Consider the following 17,386-nt stretch of genomic DNA (forward strand, 5'->3'; position numbering starts at 1 on the left):
CCAGAGACATGGATCAATAAGCGTGTATACATACAATCTGAAGTCGTCTTTAGATATACCGTTGCGTTTCTGCTTGTAAAGTGGTTCCAAGTGATGTGGACATACTGCACCACCACAACTTTCGGCTCCACGTGATATCCGTCTACAGCGCATACGATCCAGACCGACCTCTCGTGACAGCAGAGCCCTGATACCACCACAATCTCTGACCACTAAGATGACAGACTATCACGACCTGTGCGCGCTGCCTTTCGCTGACGAGGTCTAAGCTTGACCGCGTCAGAGAGTGAGGCTCCAGCATCCTCCCTCTCGATAGCACGGACACCTGCGCGCCCAAGTTCCTCAAGCTTGTAGATCTGACCAGGAGCCAGAGGCTCATCATCGTCGCAGTAACTCGCATATGCGTTACCGCTCACCGAGGCCGAGCCCGTACGCTGGTGAGTCTGACGACGTGCGCGTGGCAACACCGCTACTGTTTGTTCACCGGCCGCAGGACCTGTCTCGGGGAGATCTTTGGCGATCATGTGTGACCGTCTGCCATCAAAGACCTCGATCGTTCTCCTGCAGAGCATCTCGTCCTCCGTGTATGTTCCTCTGCGTTTGATGACTTGAGTCATGGTTAGCATAATGCTCAGACGTCATGTTATACTTCACTTACCAATGCCTCGCTTGTCGTACTTGAAGGCGACGACAGGCTTGAGTAACACCAACGTCAGCTCCATATGAGCGCGAGTCGCGGCGATCTCTACGTAGCCACTAACGCGGTATGCCTCTTTACCCTGATCAGTATAGGTTTGGAACCCGTGAGTGGCCAGGTCTGGTAGATCGCTGAACAGAATCGGCCACTTCGTCAATTCTTTGCGGACACTGCCGTTACGGTCCTTGATAGGTCCGCTCTCTTGCAGCTTCATGACGCTGTGGTATAGGTCGAGCACGATGACCGCATCCTCCCTCGTACTGACGATCCAATGGGTCAAGGCTATGTCGGTTGTGATGTGGCCTTCGACATTGGACATGACAAGATTGAGCCGGTTTGGCGCCTGGCGAGTCTCATCGATCGACCCTTCTGCCCACACGATGAGCTTGCTGTCGTCGGGCAATGACTTGCGCTTTCCATGTCTGCTGCGCTTGCGAGATGTGCAGTCTTTGTGGATTTTGGGATCATACTCCTCGTTCTGACACATGTACAGGTAGCCTTCCGGTAAGTCATGCACTGCGCTTTCGGGATAATGAGTCAAACCTCCATGGCACACCGGTTGCTTCCCAGAGGTGTTGTCGCGTGATGCTCGGCCGATGAGCTTCGTGAACAGCCGGTCGCAGTGTTCTCGAATGTAGCTGTTACTTGATCCTCCACCAGTCAGGATGGCGGTGTGACAGTCTTGCTCGCGTGGAGCGAGATGCCGCTGGATAGCAGCAGATATTTTGTCAAACCAGACCCGGTAGCACGTTTCCAGTGCCTCATATGGAATGCGAATTGTCATTCCATCCTGGCCAATGGCGTTATCGTCCCCGTCCGTCACGGTACGCCAGTCCGGACCTGGGCGGATATCGATGAGCATGTTTTCGATGTCGGGAAATTCGGCTTTTTGAGACTCGACGCTCGTCGACACCTGCTCCAGGAAGGAGTCTCGATCGATGTCCAGACGTCTACATGCTTCCTTCCAGCCACCCAGGGATTGAACCTGATCGCACTGTATCACGTATTCCAGTATCTTCTCATTCACTACCTGGGAGCCCGCGAGCGCACCCGTGGAGTCACCTACCATGGTGATTCCTTCCTCGAGTATTTGGACTGTCGAAATGTCGATTGTACCACGGCCGATGTCGACGAAGCAGACCTTCCAACCGTACTCCACATCTCCGCTCTCGAGCAACGGCTGTGACTCTGCTGCTGCTGCGCATAGCTCTTCGTATCGTAGTGAAATGTCCGAAAATCCAGCTTTCATGGATGCATTCTTCATCAGACCTGTAGAGAAGATAAACGTCAGCAATTTTCAAGAGTTGAGACACCTTACGCGACAGCGTCAGTAGGAGCCAGAGCGATGGCGACGTACGTTGAGATTCCTGGCCCCACATGGCAGGCACGGTGATCATGAACTCTATCGGGACGGCATGCCAGTAGTCTGCATCGTACTGGAGTCCCTTTGGGTGATGATAGTATAGCCATTTCAGCGTTGCGGTCTTGACTTCTCTCAGATGTCCTGCGATAAAGTCTTCCAGCTCAACCATGACTTCCTCGTTGAAAGAGTCTTGTCCTGTGAAAGCTCGACACAGACGCCGAGCTGTGAGAGCATCTCGATACTGTGGACATAGCAGCAGCTTCCACAGCTCTATGACATGACCAGCTTCTCTGGGATTCTCGCGCTTGTATTTTTGAACCTCGCTGCGACCCCAAAGTATCCTGCCCTTCTCGAGTTGGATGACCTTTTGCTCTACGACTTTCTGGCCCGGTTTTAGCATGACTTCGTACATTCTTGTCTGAGATGGCGTGTCGCCGGCTTTGATATGTTGAACCGCGGCTTTCAGAAGACCGCTTCCATAATCGACGATGAGTCGCAGGCAGTCGCGGTCACGGACGACCTCATCCCTGTCCGACGCCATCACGCAAGGCGAGAACAGCAGCACTGGACTCTTCAGGACCGTGTTGACAGGACGCTGGTCATGTTATCCTCTCTGCCGTGTGAGTCGTACACTCATTAGGGTGCACACACGGGTGGACTGGCCAAAGGCTGGCATGACCAGTTCGTGCGGGAACGCCTCCACGGAGCCATCGACAGCGTTTGCATCTTTTCGCCACGTCAGAGGCTCATCAATGTGCACCAATGCAGCTTCCCGGTGCTGTACGAACGACAATGTTCGGCTTGTCAGTGCCACCTAGCCTATGACCGACAACGAGCCTGTGAGCACAGAGGCCGCAAAGTCTGGTTCTGGCATCGATTGAGACGCGGTCTGTGAGCAGAACGTACCGCCGCACTAATGTGAGGATGCAATGCACTTTTGTCAAGTGACGGATGGGAGACATAGCCCATGGCCTGCGGTATTGCACCGGTAAGAACGGGAACGACAGCAAGACGTGACGCCAAGACGGGAAAGTGCATGGGCGGGCCTGCCGATGACCGGCTCAGGGGTTGACGCGCTCGTTTCGTGGCAAGTTCGCGTAGAAGTCCACTTCAACAACAACACAACCGTCACCAGCATTGCTCCTCATACTTGATCAACAGCGTCCATGTATCAGTGGCCATCGCAGCCGATCTAGCCTACTGTAACAGCCTCCAAATCGATCTAAGAGGCCTGACGGGCGCACTTTCATGGAAAGAGCCAGCTAACTCCAAACACTGCAGGGGACAAGCAGCTCGTTGCTGACGTTTCCGACACGGGTGCTTGCATGCGAGAGCACTCAGTATGCCGCCCGTCGTATGGAGCTCGGGGCGATGGCCACTGGATTCTGGCGACCTCCACTGAGACCCAGGCTCGTGAGCCCAGCTGACTGCACGTGCCTTGATAGAACCTGCGTCTCCGATCCTCTAGATGGTTTGCGGTCAGGCTCACCACTCACGTAGCTCTTCCATGCTCCCTCGCAGGCCGTCATGCCGTCAGAATACTACGACTATGCGGACCGTGTCCCTGACTCGGAGATTCTACGTGGCAACTCCGACCTTCTGAAGCATGACAACCTTTACAGAACGGTCCGCAAGTACTCTTATGCCTACATTGTAGAAGAAGCCAACACACGTCAAATCGGCAGCAGCATCAGTGAGCAGACTCTTCGCAGTCGTATGAGTGCTGCCACGGAGCACATTGCAGAGCGTGATGGTCGAGGCATACGGGATGTCACACAGGAGCTCAGGCATGAACGAGAATCTAATGGTCTCATCAATCGGCGCAGAAGCAGCAGTAAGATCACTGGACTGAGGGACGATAGCATTGCACTTGCGGTACAGCCAAGCGAGTCTATCACGGCTCGTGGGAGATCCGCGAGTGATGCTGGCATGTCGCATAGAAGCACTGTGGGCTGCGTGGAAGACCAACGTGGATCGTCGGCCGCCTTGAATGGTATGTTCGCTTCAGTTTCGCATCGTAGGGAGCTGCAGCATATCGGATCCCGGCCACAGGACAGGCACACAGTCGAAAGAGATGTGCCATCGCACTTGGAGACCACCGCAGTCTCTGTCAGAAAACAGGAGCAGGATCCGAGCCATGCCGCGTCCATGAGCCTCGAAAGCCCACTCGGTAATCACATGCCGGATGATAGACTGACGTTCAAAGAGACAACAAACGGCCCCTGAAGTAGAGGTCACGGAGGCTGAGGACCTCATGAAAACATTGGTCCATCTCGTTCAGCAGATCTCGAGCGCCACAGCACAGCACTTCGGTCTTTCTGCAAGACAGCAGTCGCCTTTTGCACCCAGTGAACTGTGCTCGACATTCTTGGCTCCGCTGCTCGAAGACTTTCTCAGTCGGGACTGGAGAACCGCAGTCCCTGCTCTGCAGCAGCGTGAGGGTCTGAGGGTTACAGATATGATGTCGGGCCTCATCTGGTCTTTCATAGCCAGGGAGATCGTGGGAAACAGAAGCGGCCAGCACTTGCCGTCATCACCAACGCCACCGAAGCCGAAGTTGCACAATACTATAGCGGATGATGTTGCTGGTCTGATCGATGCCCTGATCATCTCTTTGAAGCCGTACATGGCAAGACTCGAAATTCTGTCCAGCCTCTTCGCATGGCAGGTGGATCAGCTATGGCATGAGCCACTTCACGACACGCTTGAGCAGCTCATCACACAAGCACTTAGACTGAAATGGGCCATCGCCCACACACACGGCTGCACCTTCACATTCGTCTGGCCTGCATATGGAGAAGCCTTCCAGCCTTCTGTCATGCAAGCAGTGGCTCATCCGAGTGTCAAGGAGGCACACCTCGTGGCCGTGCCACTCTCTATGGGCCTTTATGCCGAGTTCTCGTTCTGTGGTGAAGCTGTTAAGCATACCATTCGCCCAGCCGAGGTCAGATTGTGCCATCATTCATCAGGCAAATAGCTTTACTCTCACGGCCTCACAGCGATGTGACCCTGTAGACAACAGCCAGATATGCGAGCTGTGCAAGGCGTATCGGCGGGTGGGCTGGTCTGATGATACATGGATGCAGGACCGGAGATATTGAGGCGCCGTTGTGCTCCGTGACTAATGTCGCTCCAAGCACTTGTCGTCCAGAGTTGTGTAACTTATCACTAACCTGTATACATAAACTCTGAGAGTGTTCTTCAAATTTATCACTAGGTCCAAGCATATACAGTGGCCTCAGGTGACATGGACATATGTAGTAACACAACTTTCGGCTACACATGTTGTTGGTCCACATCTACATGTATGGCCCAAGCTGATCTCTGGTGGAAGTATAGCCCTGATCTTTTTCCACGGCCGCAGCGGATGAAGTCCTTCCCACGATATTGGGAACTGATACTGACCGTAGGTCATAGCTTTGCCATGCGGACAACAAAAGGCCCACGTCGCAGCTGAAGGAGAATTGTTCACTCAAAGGCCGCTTATCACACTACGAACACCAATCGCACCTCTCATAGACCAATCAGCCAAGCACAAGACAACGCACCTCAACACTAGCTCTATCGCAGGGCTCAAGGCCGTCGGTATCAAGCTCAAAGGACCCGTGCAAGCATTGCACATGCTCAAGACCTCCATCCACATCAGCTGTCCTTTGACTATCGAAGCACTGCAACAGCAGAACATCTTCCGTCCTCATATCGCTCCAGTACCAGAACTGCTGCCCAGGTCTGTACTTCCCGCAGTAAGTCTCCCCCACGTAGTCTGGGTATGCCTGCTCCACTGGAATCATGTCTCCCGGCTTCAGGGACCTGTGGTCGGCGAACACAAGGGGGTGGTCGTGTACTATGTTGTATATAGGCTTCCAGAGGTTGATGATACGGAGGCGCAGGTTACCTTTGATGATTGCGTCCGAATCTGCCTTGGGGAAATGTTTTGTAGCCCGTTTGTACGCTCCTCTTGGGGATTGGTCTACGTGGAGCTTGTTGACCTGTCGATGAGCAACCTTGACGCTCGAAGCTTTCCTTATAACGACATCGTAGGGTAGAACCTTCTGGGATCCTTTTACATTCTCAAAGATTATGTTCTCAACTTCGGGAAGGTAACGAGCTCGAACATCATCCTCATCGTCGAACGAGATCGCCTTGCTGATATGGAACGCGTTTGGAAGAGGAGTGAAAGAGTTCTTCGCAACGTCGAACGATGATTCCCGATTGCGGATGTCGTAGATAGGCACAATCTTTCTGTAGTGATCGTAGTTCCGTTGGCCAGCTCCGGGTTGAGTGAGGTTTGTCTCCATATAGCGAGGCTGGTGACCATCTGGTGGCGGAGAGTAGAAGCATAAGCTTCTGAGCAGTACCTTGCGGTTCATAGGCCTGATATCACCAGCTTCTGAGTCTTTGTCTTTATAAGGCATATCGTCGTCGTCAAAAGTGAGGTAGTCTTCTGGGCGGGTTGGCAAAGCACGAGCTTTGTGGTATCTGAGCTAAAGTTATGAAGCACGTCAAGTTTTATAGCCTAGCACAATCTCCCATGGAAGACGTATTAGTCCACGTGAAGCATGATAGATGGTGCGCCTCGAGTCACTTTGCCACACACAATTGTCAATGTAGAAACTGTCAGGAATAACGACATCACCACGAAACTCCACGTGCACCTTGTTCTCCATTGTAATCATACCGTGCACGGTCTTCCAAGCTCGTCAGCAGTGAAGCGTCGGATGGGTTCTCGAGTCAACTCACGGCGATGAAGGTCGCACGCTGAAAGCCCATGTTCTATGTGGTCAAACGATGAACGCTTTGTTCTTGACTCGAAGTCAGCGCTCGGTCATCTGCTGTGCCAGCCGACATTGCTTCACGAGGAGGGCGAGTGAACCAATGATCCTCGAACCAGTCCACTAGCTTGAAGGCCATATGCAACTGCTGTCAAGTCCATCTCCCAATGTCACTGCACTTGCGTGTCGAATGCCAACGGAATCTCTGCCCACGAGATATACCTCTGTGTGTTTGGCCAGGTGACTGCTTAGATCTTCCTCGTTCTATGCCGCGCTTGTCGGGCACCATGGCATTGACCCCCAGGCCTCTGACCTGTATTGAGAGAAGGATCTAGGGACTACACCGGTAGCTAAGTCTTCATCACAGCTTGTACCTCCCCCAAAAGCTCCCGATGGACAGCTTCAACGTCCCTCTCGCCGTCAATTCTGGTCACTTTTCCAGCGGCTTCGAAAGCATCTATCACTTTTGATGTCGTCTCCCGGAATGTGTCGATGCGCCTCTGTATGTTATCGGCATTGTCGTCGAACCGGTCCCTCTGAGCGGCAGCCAGCCGCTGCATGAGCACTTCATCTCCACATTCAAGCACAATGACCTTCTTCACCGGTGCTATCTCGCGCTCAAGATACGTGCATTGATCTGTGTTTCGAGCCCACCCTGGGTCTTCATCAGCCACTGACTTATTTGTGGTGAAGATGAGTCCTGTTCCGTCAAGAACAAAGGTCTGGATACCTCGTTCCATCGCGGCCAGTATGCGCTTCTTCAGTAATCCGACTGTGAGATGCGGTGGACCCACACGGCCGGCAGTCATGTTGTCTTTGATGGTCTGCGCATGCGGGTTGTTCTTGTCTGCCATCTCGGCGCGCAGAACGTCTCCAATGCTGAGATGTTCGAGGTTCAAGCTTTTCGCAAGTCGTGAGCACTGCGTGCCTTTGCCTGACCCAGGACCGCCAACGATGCCGACTAGGGTGACGTCCAAAGGAGTCGCCATCATGGTGCAGAAAAGGCGTGTGTTTGAGAGATATTTGGATCACACAAGCCAGTATTCCGAGATGAGTTGTCTAGCTCGACGAAGTATGAGCCGCAGCTGCGAGAGTCGAAAGCCAACCTCGTGACAACTGATATTCGGCCCTTGTGTAAGCGACTGCTCTCTCACGGAGCTCTAGTCAATACATCATGTGGAAACGTGGTGTAGAGTATTGAACGATGAGCCACCCGAACCAGCACATGATTGCTGCCCCGCACTGAACCGGAGTTTCCGAGGATCCGAAATTACCAAGCCAAAGGAGATCCATGAGCAAGTCGTATTGAATGGGAGCGAAAGCCTCAAGCAGGTCCAGGTCGATTTGATCTCGAGGATATCTTGGCAGACCAAAGGTAGGTTTAAATACGGTTACGCCGGTGGAAACTTGGGTGCGTTCTCAACCCCAAATCTCGCCGGTTTGCTGCCTCCTTCCCCGGTACGTCTTCCAAAACGCCCGTCACCAACACCTTCCCCAATATCTCCATCTACATCATCAGCTCGGAGTGCAGACTCGGCATATACAAGGACTTCGCCGTCTTCACGAAGTGCTACTGTTTATGTGTGAAGCGTCGCATCACCGCCGCGAAAGAAGTCAAAGGTGCGAGCAGGGAAAAAGTCGTGAGCCTATAACCTTGGATAGTATGATTACTCATTCGCCGAGAACATGGAACTGGGAGCAGGGACTCGGCTGACGGCACATCTCTGTACTGAGATGTTCATAGCTGGATTGCTGTTTGATGGCTCATTGCTGCATCCTGAACCTGATCTCGGAAACAGTGACTTCTCGTCAAAGTCCAGACCCGACTTCCGCATCATGCTTGTGTCTCATGTAGCACGCACGATAATGTGTCGATGGCCAAGTCGTAGCCTCCTTCTTGGATTGAGTTACGTGGCTAAACCGCATCATCAGCCTCATCAAAATTGACCTCCTGAATCTCCTTGCGTAGATTGCTCTGGCAGCGCTTGCGGATGGCGACCTTCCAGCTGTTGACGAGCACGTTGCGGAAGTGGTCCGAGATTACCTCGCTGATAATTTCGCTGAAACTTCTGAGATAGTCCTTCGGGGGACACCAGTCGATACTATCCGCTGCTGACACATTATTGAGGTCCAGGCCCGTGCCACTTAGACTGCCCACAAAGACGGCTGCGTGTGCGTCTTGCTGTGTCATTATGTAACCGAGCGGCATTGCTGCGATGTCGTCGCCTGCATCCCACAGTGCCTTAGCTTCTGCGTGCGATGCAAGTAGATTCCGTGGCAGGAGGCATTTGACGGTGATGTGACAGATGGTAGATGCGTTCCGAGTGCCGATCGACTGCAGCCATCTAGCTGTTTGAAGAGTCGCAGCTTGGTATCCAGCGACGGTAGCCTCGAAGTTGATCTCAGCGTAGAAGATCCCGCTGGCTTCTTGCCTCATCTGTCGGCAGACCTGCAAGAGAGCGCTGTGACTGCGGATGACATCTGGACTGATACGCACGGCGTCTTCCTCCACTAATGCGAAACGGTAGATTTTGTTCCGCATCTCGGCAGGCAGAGCGAGCAAGCGCGATTGTTGGTCTGTGTTTGCCACGCGGACCACGCGGACCAGAGTCGTGCCAGCAATCATCATGAGATAGGCGCGATACTCGAGTAGCTGTTCTCGCGTGAAGTTGCCGCTCGTTAGTGTGATCAGGAGCTCGAGCATTCTGTGGTCCACAAGACTGAGCTTGTATACTTCGGCGATGGTCCGAGCCATTGGCTCGTCCCCAGCCTTGAAGTGGACGCTATACGCTTCTTGCGCCAATTGCCGCAGTTTCATCTTGTCCTCGATGATGGCCGTCATGGTCGTTGCAGGGTGAATGGTGTTGCGATGAAGTAGTTGCGTAGGGTCTTATCGGTGGTGCGATACCTTATGGTTGCAGACTTGGCGATTACCTAGAAGTGCTTGATTAAGCGTAACGACCGACGAGCGCTAGCCATCCACCGTAGCGACGTGTGAGCTTGCGAACACTCGAGCGTAGGTGGTGGCGTCAGCGAGGAGGGAGTGGAGCTCTATCACCAGCCCTCAACTAGCCTTGGCGCCCGCTCTGATTGGTCAACTTTCAAGTTTCAGGATCACGTGAATAAAGTTTGGTGTTACGTGTTCGCGCTGTGCCTGTTGGCGAACTCGCAAGAAACATATACTCGTGTTGTCTATGCATCTATTGTCGCAACAAGTCGATCACGATCACGGGTAGCGTAGCGCTACCATCAAGGAAGCCGGAAAGGAGTGGTATAGAGCTCCACTCCGCTACGCTTACCCTGGGAGGTTCACAACCGCGAACAGCACATTTTGTGAAAGCTGATGTTTGCTTTTAAGGTTTCGAAGAACTGGCTTACCTTAAGCTTCCGTCACGTTGCAAGCACAGTCCGCTCGCATCGACCTCACTCACTCGCTGCGCAGGAAACATGTGAAGCTGCCCATCAGATGGAAGGATCTCCTGCAGAGGTGAAGAACCTACATCACTGGGAGTGCGTAAGTAGCCGTCCATAGCTCACTTTTCCTCCGTTCCAATTCACGACTGCCTTCGCATCGTCAGAGCAAGCGCTCTGCTGCATGGAACGTGCTGAGCTGCCACGCAGTCTGAAGTGCTTGGCCATCTCCTCGAAGACGCACGACGGTCGATGCTCCGCTGTGCTTATAACGCATACCATGTGCTGTCAAGGAGCATGAGAGGAGCATCATCGTCGTCTATCAACTTTTCCGCATCGATGCTGGCGTGGACTTGTAAAATCGATGGACGAGCTCGTACAGCGACAAGTCACAACGATTGGTCGCGTGGAGAAGGAGGTGTTGTTGTTTTCGCTTGGGCCAGCAGAACCACAAGGTTCCAGTTTCAGACCCTGCCGTGCCTGCCATGCCGGCACTTAACCGAGTCCGTGCCTCATGCCGAGCATGTCCAACCAAGATCAGCGAAGAAATGGTCAGGCGAACCGTTGAAAGCTGCAGTGAAGATACAGACTCGCTTGTGTCATAGATTGTTCGCATCTTTCGTGGACGCCTCAACACGCAGTCCTGAGGAAGTATCTTGCACGCCCTCCAAACCGGGAAAGCGCGTTGAACACAGCCGCTACGCGCTAGCCGCCGCGGGCAGGGGTAGGCACGCGATCTAATTGATGGCTACCTAGGTACTCCACATGAAGGGAAAGCTGATTTGGCATTGCGGACCTCCAATTCCACGTCCACTACTGCCATTGCCACTGCCACCTCCTTCGTGCCATACGGTACGGGCAACTCCCCCCGTACCTGCCTTTCACTTCATGTTCGCGCCTTGACGGTCTGCGAACCTCCAGAGCAGCAGCATTGAGGCTTAGGAGTTCCGAGGCAGGTGGCAGGAGTCGAGCGACAGGCGCATACCAAACAGGACCCTGGCTTTCCTATACTAAACATTCATCCTCCATACATGCCATACAGCACACACCGGTACAGCATACAGCATACAGCATACAGCATACAGCATTGGAGCATACAACATTGGAGCACCGATATCCAACATGGGCGACACATCATCACCACAGACGCCCTCGCGCTACAAGTCGCAACGACGAAAGCAAGCATCGGTAGATGAAGCAGAGCCACTTCCTGCCACCACAGACGATGCTGGCATTGTCAGAAGCAGGTCAAGATACCACCGGAATCCCACAGACTCTACGACTTCGCCACCGGACACTTTACGACCAGCATCCCAGGAGCAGCGCAATGATGTGCCCTCGAGGTACCACTCTACGCACCGAGCATCTTCGATGAAGCCCATGTACCAGACACAGGTCGTCGAGACGCCGGGACAGCATCGCAGGATGAGCGGGAACAACAGAGGTAAACATGAAGCACAAGCGACAGCTCCAGTAGAGTCAGGTGCGAACGACCCCGGGGGAAGTCTTAGCGGTGACGAGTTGAGGCTTCAGACAAGCAACGATAGTAGACATCGCTTGCCTGAAAGCAGTAGCGGCAACAGAATTGTCAGCCCGCCTGGACATGTATTCTCGTCGCCCCAGCGACCACCATTCCTTTCCACGCCATCGGGCGAGTTGTTTCCACCACCCAGGCCTGTTCCCCCACTCAGGAACGATGGTCCTCCAATGTCCAGCGAAATCCGCGCGACGAAGAGCATGGGTAACCTTTCGAAATATGGAGACGCAGGCGAAGAACCACATTGCTTCTCAGGCTGGTTCAAGAAGCGCAAAAAGAAAGAACTAGTGGCTACATCAGAGAGGGAATTCCCCAATGCACGACCAAAGACTGCAAAAGAAGACCGTACAATCCGGCCTGGCGGAGGTGGAATTGTGCCTGGTACAGATGCTCCTGTGTCAGCGATCAACGCAGGCGATCGGAGGGTGCTATTGGAGTGCGGCAAATCGAAGATGTTCTTTCCATTCGGCCCAGATACGACGTCTGCAGACCTGATCAAGAGCGCGGCGACGTGCATGCCAGAGAAGATCGACGTCAGGTCGGTGATCATGCTGGAATACTTTGGCACAGTTGGAATAGAGCGACCAATTCGCAGGTATGAGCGGATTCGCGACGTGATGAATAGTTGGGATCATGATCGGCAGAACAGCTTGATCCTCCTGGATCCCGGTACTGGAAGCGTAGAGACAGAATTAACCAGAGCTGGTGTGCCAGCACAAGAGCCGAGCCAGAAAACTTGGTACATGCTGTATTCACAAAAGCCTGGCAAGTGGGAGAAACGCTATATCACACTGCGTGGTAATGGTAATGGGCAGCTGGTGCAGTCGAAAGACCCCGATATGGAGCCGGAGCAAATGACTCACGTCTGCCTCCTTAGCGACTTCGACATCTACACGCCTACTAAGGATAAGGCCAAGAAGAAGTTTAAGCCCCCGAAGGCGCGTTGTTTTGCAATCAAGAGCCAGCAGAAGCCTGCTTTGTTCGAGGAAATCACAGACTACGTCCATCTGTTCTCGACTGGAGATCAGAAGACCGCCGACGACTTTCACCAAGTCGTGCAGGCGTGGCGGAGCTGGTATCTCGTGAATGTCATGGGCGACGGCAAGCCGTCCGGGAGTCGCGTGGTCAGTAACGAGCAGAAAAAAGTGCATCTGGTGAAGGGATCAATGGACTCGCATTACCAGATTGGTTCATTCGGGTCACTGATGGGCGAAAATTCGTTCGATCGGGTTGATGAAAGCAGTGGCTTCGCCAAGTCATCAAACCAATTCGATGTGAACGTATCACCGGAACGCAGAACATCGACAGTCAAACATCAGCATCCGCCAGTCGCTCTCAACAAGAAGCCTATGTTGGCAGAGAACGAACCTCTTGGCAATCTTGCAAGGAAAACGTCCGTGAACAACAGACGTTCATCGATGGATCAGAAGAGTCCGGCAACATCCGACTTCAAGGATACCGGGCTGCTTGGTAGGAACTACTCACAACGACGCAAGGACAACGAAGCGCGAGATGCACAACAACAGCAACCCTTCACAGGAGGATTACTTGGTGGTGACGACGGCATGCGAAGACAGACCTCAGTTCGGAAGCCTACCACCAGCGCAGGTGAGATGAAGCGATCGAGCAGTACACGCGATAATGGCCGGAACGGCGGTCATGCTCGAGGTGGTAGTATCGACCTTCCCAGATCAGGATCAAGGCGAGAGCCGGCGAACCCACTGGTCGATCTGAGACCGACATTCCGCGAGCCAGTCCAACACTCAAGGAAAGGCAAAGGATACAAACCAGACACGATTGGCGCGGGCGGTTTGATCGAAAGCGCGACCTCACCGGAAGATCCGCTCAACATTCCCAACCAGACCGTCTTCCGAAACACTAGTGGTCAACATGGTGGCCAGAGCAGTTCTGGTTTGGTTGATCTCACACCGCAGCACCGTGAGCCGATCCATCACAGCAGAACAGGCAAAGGGTACCAAGTCGGAACTAGTACCGCTGCCTTGGTAAATCATGCGACAGCTTCGCGGGAACCTCTCGGCATCCCGCAGAGCAACAATTTTCGCAGCATCAACGCAATGCCAGAGGGTCGTACGCCTTCAGGTTCGGCACAGCCAACACACAGTCGCCCGGATGACGGACTCACTAGTGGTGGTCTGCTCGGTCAGCTGGAGAAGAGACAAGGCTGGGGGACTTCGACAAAGGGTCGAGGCGTGATTGACGGCAGCCATGCAGGTGGCAAGACGTTGCTGAATTTCGAGGGTGATAGCGAGTTCGTGAAAGGCAGTCTCCTTAAGCAGGTAGAAAGGGCGCAGGGAGGACCGGTGCCGGCGCCGGTCATAGATCGAGAGAAGAGGCATGAGAGGAAGATAAAAGTTGGCGAGCGATATTGATACCCCAGAGACAGTTCTTTGTGACGGCAGACGCAGCAGCGAAAGCATTTCGTGTACGAGCAGACGGCAGTATTCGTAGCATTAGCATCAGTAACGGCAGCAGCAGGCCCCTTGGTGGCCATGAAGAGATTGATAATGCCTTGATGAGTGAGGCTTGATCCATCTGACGTTCGAACACGCAGACCAAGCACTGTCTTGCCGGGGTCTCAATCCGCAGAAAGAGCTCAGGCCAAACATACGGGTGATGTCGGCATCACCCCAATTGGGAGCTGCCGCTGTTGCACCAGCCCAGTTAAGGAACTCCGCTCCAGTCATTAGTCAGTCGCCAGAAAGCTCCTCCGCTATACAATGACGCTGTACATCTCTTCACACCAACCACATGACATCGAAGCTAGAGATGCGGCTTGCAGCCACAAAAGCCAGTCAACCTTCTAGATGCTGTTCCCTCGGCACACCTCAGCAAGCGCGAGAACGGCAGGACAGACGATGTGTGATGGTGGGCTGACGGCACAGCGGCATGATCGACGTGCGGAAGAGCTTCGCGACTCTTATCTGGAGGTACTGCTGCATCCTGTCGTGACTTCTTCGCAGCGTCTTACCTGTGGTACCTCAGAGAAGGTACACGTCGTAGGTTCCGCTGATCAGTGTTGAACTTGGCGCTTTCCGTCTTCATCTTCATCGCCACTGCGGGCATTGCTCTTGTGTCCCGATTTCGTTCTTGTTACCCACCTACCACTCCTACATCCTTGCCTCTGCGTTCATGCGGAGTTGAGAGTACTGCCTCATTGGGAAGCTCCACCAACGACGTCCACGTCTTCAGCCCTGGTCAGAAAGAATATATACCCACCAGCGGTGGCGACAGCCAGTCGAAGATGGCAGCGCACCTGTTCTACTTCCCACCACCCATACCACCAGGCTACTTCGCAAAGAAACGAACCCAGTCAATGCCATTGCCACAGCCTCCCCAGACCTTGATCGACGTAACAACGGACAACAGCACCACTATGGATTCCAGCAACCGCAACGACAGCTTCTCAAGCAACGGCTCCCAGTCCCCAACAACAAACGCAAGCCACGATGCAGCAAGAGGCAACAGTGCCCTAGCCGCACATCGAAACCCTAGAATCTTCAACGCAGCACCCAACGTCCGAACCCGCAGCATAGGCGGCTTCGGCAACTCCAGCGTTGTCTTTGAACGAGACGCCCCTCCCACCGACGACGACGTGATAATAGTAACCGTCCGCCTCAGCAACAACTTCCGCAAATCCTCCATCGACGGCGCCTCAGACCTCCCCAGCCGGTAACGTTTCCCCCTTCCCCTCTCCCACCTCTCTTACTGACCCCCTCCCAGCCCGCCAGCCAGGTCCTTCTTCCGCCGGATCTCAACCCGCATGAGCGACAACTGGGACACAGCAGCAGAGAAGGAGCAAAGGTACAAGGCAATCAAGATGCCCAGGGGCGAGTACAAACGGCACTTTGCGAGGGATCGGGAAGGGAATTATGCAGGCACGGAACCGGAGAGGGAGTGGGATGAGGAGGAGGTGATGAGGGAGTATGCGGCTTATCAGGAGGTGCCGTTGCATACGATTTTGTGTTGACATTATGGCCGCTCTAGGAGTGTGGGGCGAAGGCAGAGGAGGGAGGGGGTTGTGGGGTGAGGGGTAGGAGGTGGTGAGGAGATAGTAAGAAGGCAGGAGGAGACAAGGGAAGGGACCTCCCCTGCAGCTGTACTGTAGAACACACAGTTCATCAAGCTCATTTTGACAGCAGGCACATGCCTACAGTACCCGTTCTCGGCACCAAACGGCTTGCTTCCTTGTGCTTCGCGTCTCGCGTCTCGCGTCTTCGAGTCTCATTATGCAGCCACATGTCCCCCCCGGAGAGCCGACAGAACGACACAAAAGAATCTTTTCTCCGAAGCCGACTCTCTTTCTCCTTACCCCAAGAACACGGACTGTGGTGGTGGCCGCAGTGATCGAATGCGCTGCCATCACAGCCTACTGCTGCCGCTGCCACGGTCCGCAATAAATAAAACTGCAGGAGAGGGTGAACGTGCTCTCTCTTGTTTTGCGGTTAATAGGATGGGTGTGAAAGTTGTTGGCAGGGCAGATGTTCGAGTGACTGTTATCGTTGTCTTGTGGCAAGGCTTGTGGGTGGCCTTTATGTATGTTCTGTGATGGTGTTGTTCAAAGTTCTTCATATGGCGACTAACACGGAGCTGGAGATGGCGTCTGTGGTAAGCAGAAGATGGTGTATCATGACCGCGATACCAGATAGCAATATGATGGTGTCTTTGATTTCTGAAGAGTGCCAGTGACGGATCATTCCCATGTGGATCGCTTCACAGCTCGAGACCTAGGCCGTTACTTGAGCATGCCGCTGTGATTATCGTGTTCCCGAAAACGGAGTCGATACTGTAGACTGTAGTGGATGGGTTGTTGAGCATGTCGATGGCTAGTCTGATTCGTCCTTGGATGCTTGTCTCGACCTCTCATAGTCCTGTTCGTACATGCGCCAAACATGGGCATCCCTCTCTCCCTTCTTCCTGATGCGCATAAACTTTTCATGCGCGATCAAGCGTCTATCGGCTTCGACAATCGAACCAAAAGTCATGCCACTCATCTGCAGGAAGCTGGTCGAAAAGTCAACCAGAATCATATCGCATGCCAAGACCAGCAGAGCGATGGACGTACACTTTCATCTGTACTGTGAGACCTCGATAGACTGGGCTGAACATGTAGCCACAGCCGGCGGCGACGAATGAGAACAGACCCCACTATGGCACAGCGTCAGCCATGCTCTGCGAAAAGCCTCTCTGTTTGCCACGTGCAGGCCACACCTCGCACACCGCCGTGGAAACATTGCTATCTCCGTGTTGCTGTCGGCGGACTTACTTTGCACGCCCCGACGGCTGCTCCCCTCGCGGCCACCCAAGATGCCTCGTTGATCTCTTCGTCGTGGGTCAGGCTGCCATGCTTCCGCATTCTCGTCGTCGCGTCACATCGGACAAAGGATGTCGATGCGATTCCAGATGTCAACCGTGACGTCTGAACGACAACTTTGGAAATGCACTATGTTGAGCTCTGACCAATCGATGACGGTGTGACGGTGTGTATACGTGCCGAGACTCCGCTAGAAGTGAAAGCTTATGGAGCAAGGCGAGAAGGTGAAGGAAGTAATGATGAAGGCGCGTCTGCATGTCGCCCGGGCTAGCAC

The 17,386-nt window shown here is 53.7% G+C and overlaps 8 protein-coding genes across 8 annotated transcripts; 3 read left to right on the forward strand and 5 right to left on the reverse strand.

The window, feature by feature from the left end:
- Nucleotides 1-212: 212 nt before the first annotated feature.
- On the reverse strand, nt 213-2,601 carry CLAFUR5_07625 (uncharacterized protein; the record flags this gene model as incomplete). The annotated part of the gene is made up of 3 exons (XM_047906773.1): nt 213-607; nt 659-1,966; nt 2,055-2,601. 3 exons carry the CDS (start codon nt 2,599-2,601, stop codon nt 213-215), a joined length of 2,250 nt encoding a protein of 749 aa, XP_047763745.1.
- A 986-nt stretch (nt 2,602-3,587) lies between these two features.
- On the forward strand, nt 3,588-5,037 carry CLAFUR5_07626 (uncharacterized protein; the record flags this gene model as incomplete). Its single annotated transcript, XM_047906774.1, has 2 exons — nt 3,588-4,053; nt 4,292-5,037. 2 exons carry the CDS (start codon nt 3,588-3,590, stop codon nt 5,035-5,037), a joined length of 1,212 nt encoding a protein of 403 aa, XP_047763744.1.
- Nucleotides 5,038-5,584: 547 nt separating this feature from the next.
- Nucleotides 5,585-6,475, reverse strand: CLAFUR5_07627 (Fe(II)/2-oxoglutarate-dependent dioxygenase nvfI; the record flags this gene model as incomplete). The annotated part of the gene is made up of 1 exon (XM_047906775.1): nt 5,585-6,475. The coding sequence occupies one exon, from the start codon at nt 6,473-6,475 to the stop codon at nt 5,585-5,587; it is 891 nt and encodes a 296-aa protein (XP_047763743.1).
- Nucleotides 6,476-7,182: 707 nt separating this feature from the next.
- CLAFUR5_07628 (Uridylate kinase) lies at nt 7,183-7,824 on the reverse strand (the record flags this gene model as incomplete). The annotated part of the gene is made up of 1 exon (XM_047906776.1): nt 7,183-7,824. One exon carries the CDS (start codon nt 7,822-7,824, stop codon nt 7,183-7,185), a length of 642 nt encoding a protein of 213 aa, XP_047763739.1.
- Nucleotides 7,825-8,747: 923 nt separating this feature from the next.
- On the reverse strand, nt 8,748-9,674 carry CLAFUR5_07629 (uncharacterized protein; the record flags this gene model as incomplete). The annotated part of the gene is made up of 1 exon (XM_047906777.1): nt 8,748-9,674. One exon carries the CDS (start codon nt 9,672-9,674, stop codon nt 8,748-8,750), a length of 927 nt encoding a protein of 308 aa, XP_047763738.1.
- A 1,691-nt stretch (nt 9,675-11,365) lies between these two features.
- On the forward strand, nt 11,366-14,170 carry CLAFUR5_07630 (uncharacterized protein; the record flags this gene model as incomplete). The annotated part of the gene is made up of 1 exon (XM_047906778.1): nt 11,366-14,170. One exon carries the CDS (start codon nt 11,366-11,368, stop codon nt 14,168-14,170), a length of 2,805 nt encoding a protein of 934 aa, XP_047763221.1.
- Nucleotides 14,171-15,042: 872 nt separating this feature from the next.
- On the forward strand, nt 15,043-15,768 carry CLAFUR5_07631 (uncharacterized protein; the record flags this gene model as incomplete). Its single annotated transcript, XM_047906779.1, has 2 exons — nt 15,043-15,470; nt 15,522-15,768. The coding sequence occupies 2 exons, from the start codon at nt 15,043-15,045 to the stop codon at nt 15,766-15,768; spliced, it is 675 nt and encodes a 224-aa protein (XP_047763222.1).
- Nucleotides 15,769-16,624: 856 nt separating this feature from the next.
- On the reverse strand, nt 16,625-17,154 carry CLAFUR5_07632 (uncharacterized protein; the record flags this gene model as incomplete). Its single annotated transcript, XM_047906780.1, has 3 exons — nt 16,625-16,802; nt 16,864-16,946; nt 17,065-17,154. 3 exons carry the CDS (start codon nt 17,152-17,154, stop codon nt 16,625-16,627), a joined length of 351 nt encoding a protein of 116 aa, XP_047763223.1.
- Nucleotides 17,155-17,386: the final 232 nt, after the last annotated feature.

The sequence above is a fragment of the Fulvia fulva genome, chromosome 6, assembly GCF_020509005.1.
Source record: "Fulvia fulva chromosome 6, complete sequence".
NCBI lineage: Eukaryota > Fungi > Ascomycota > Dothideomycetes > Mycosphaerellales > Mycosphaerellaceae > Fulvia > Fulvia fulva.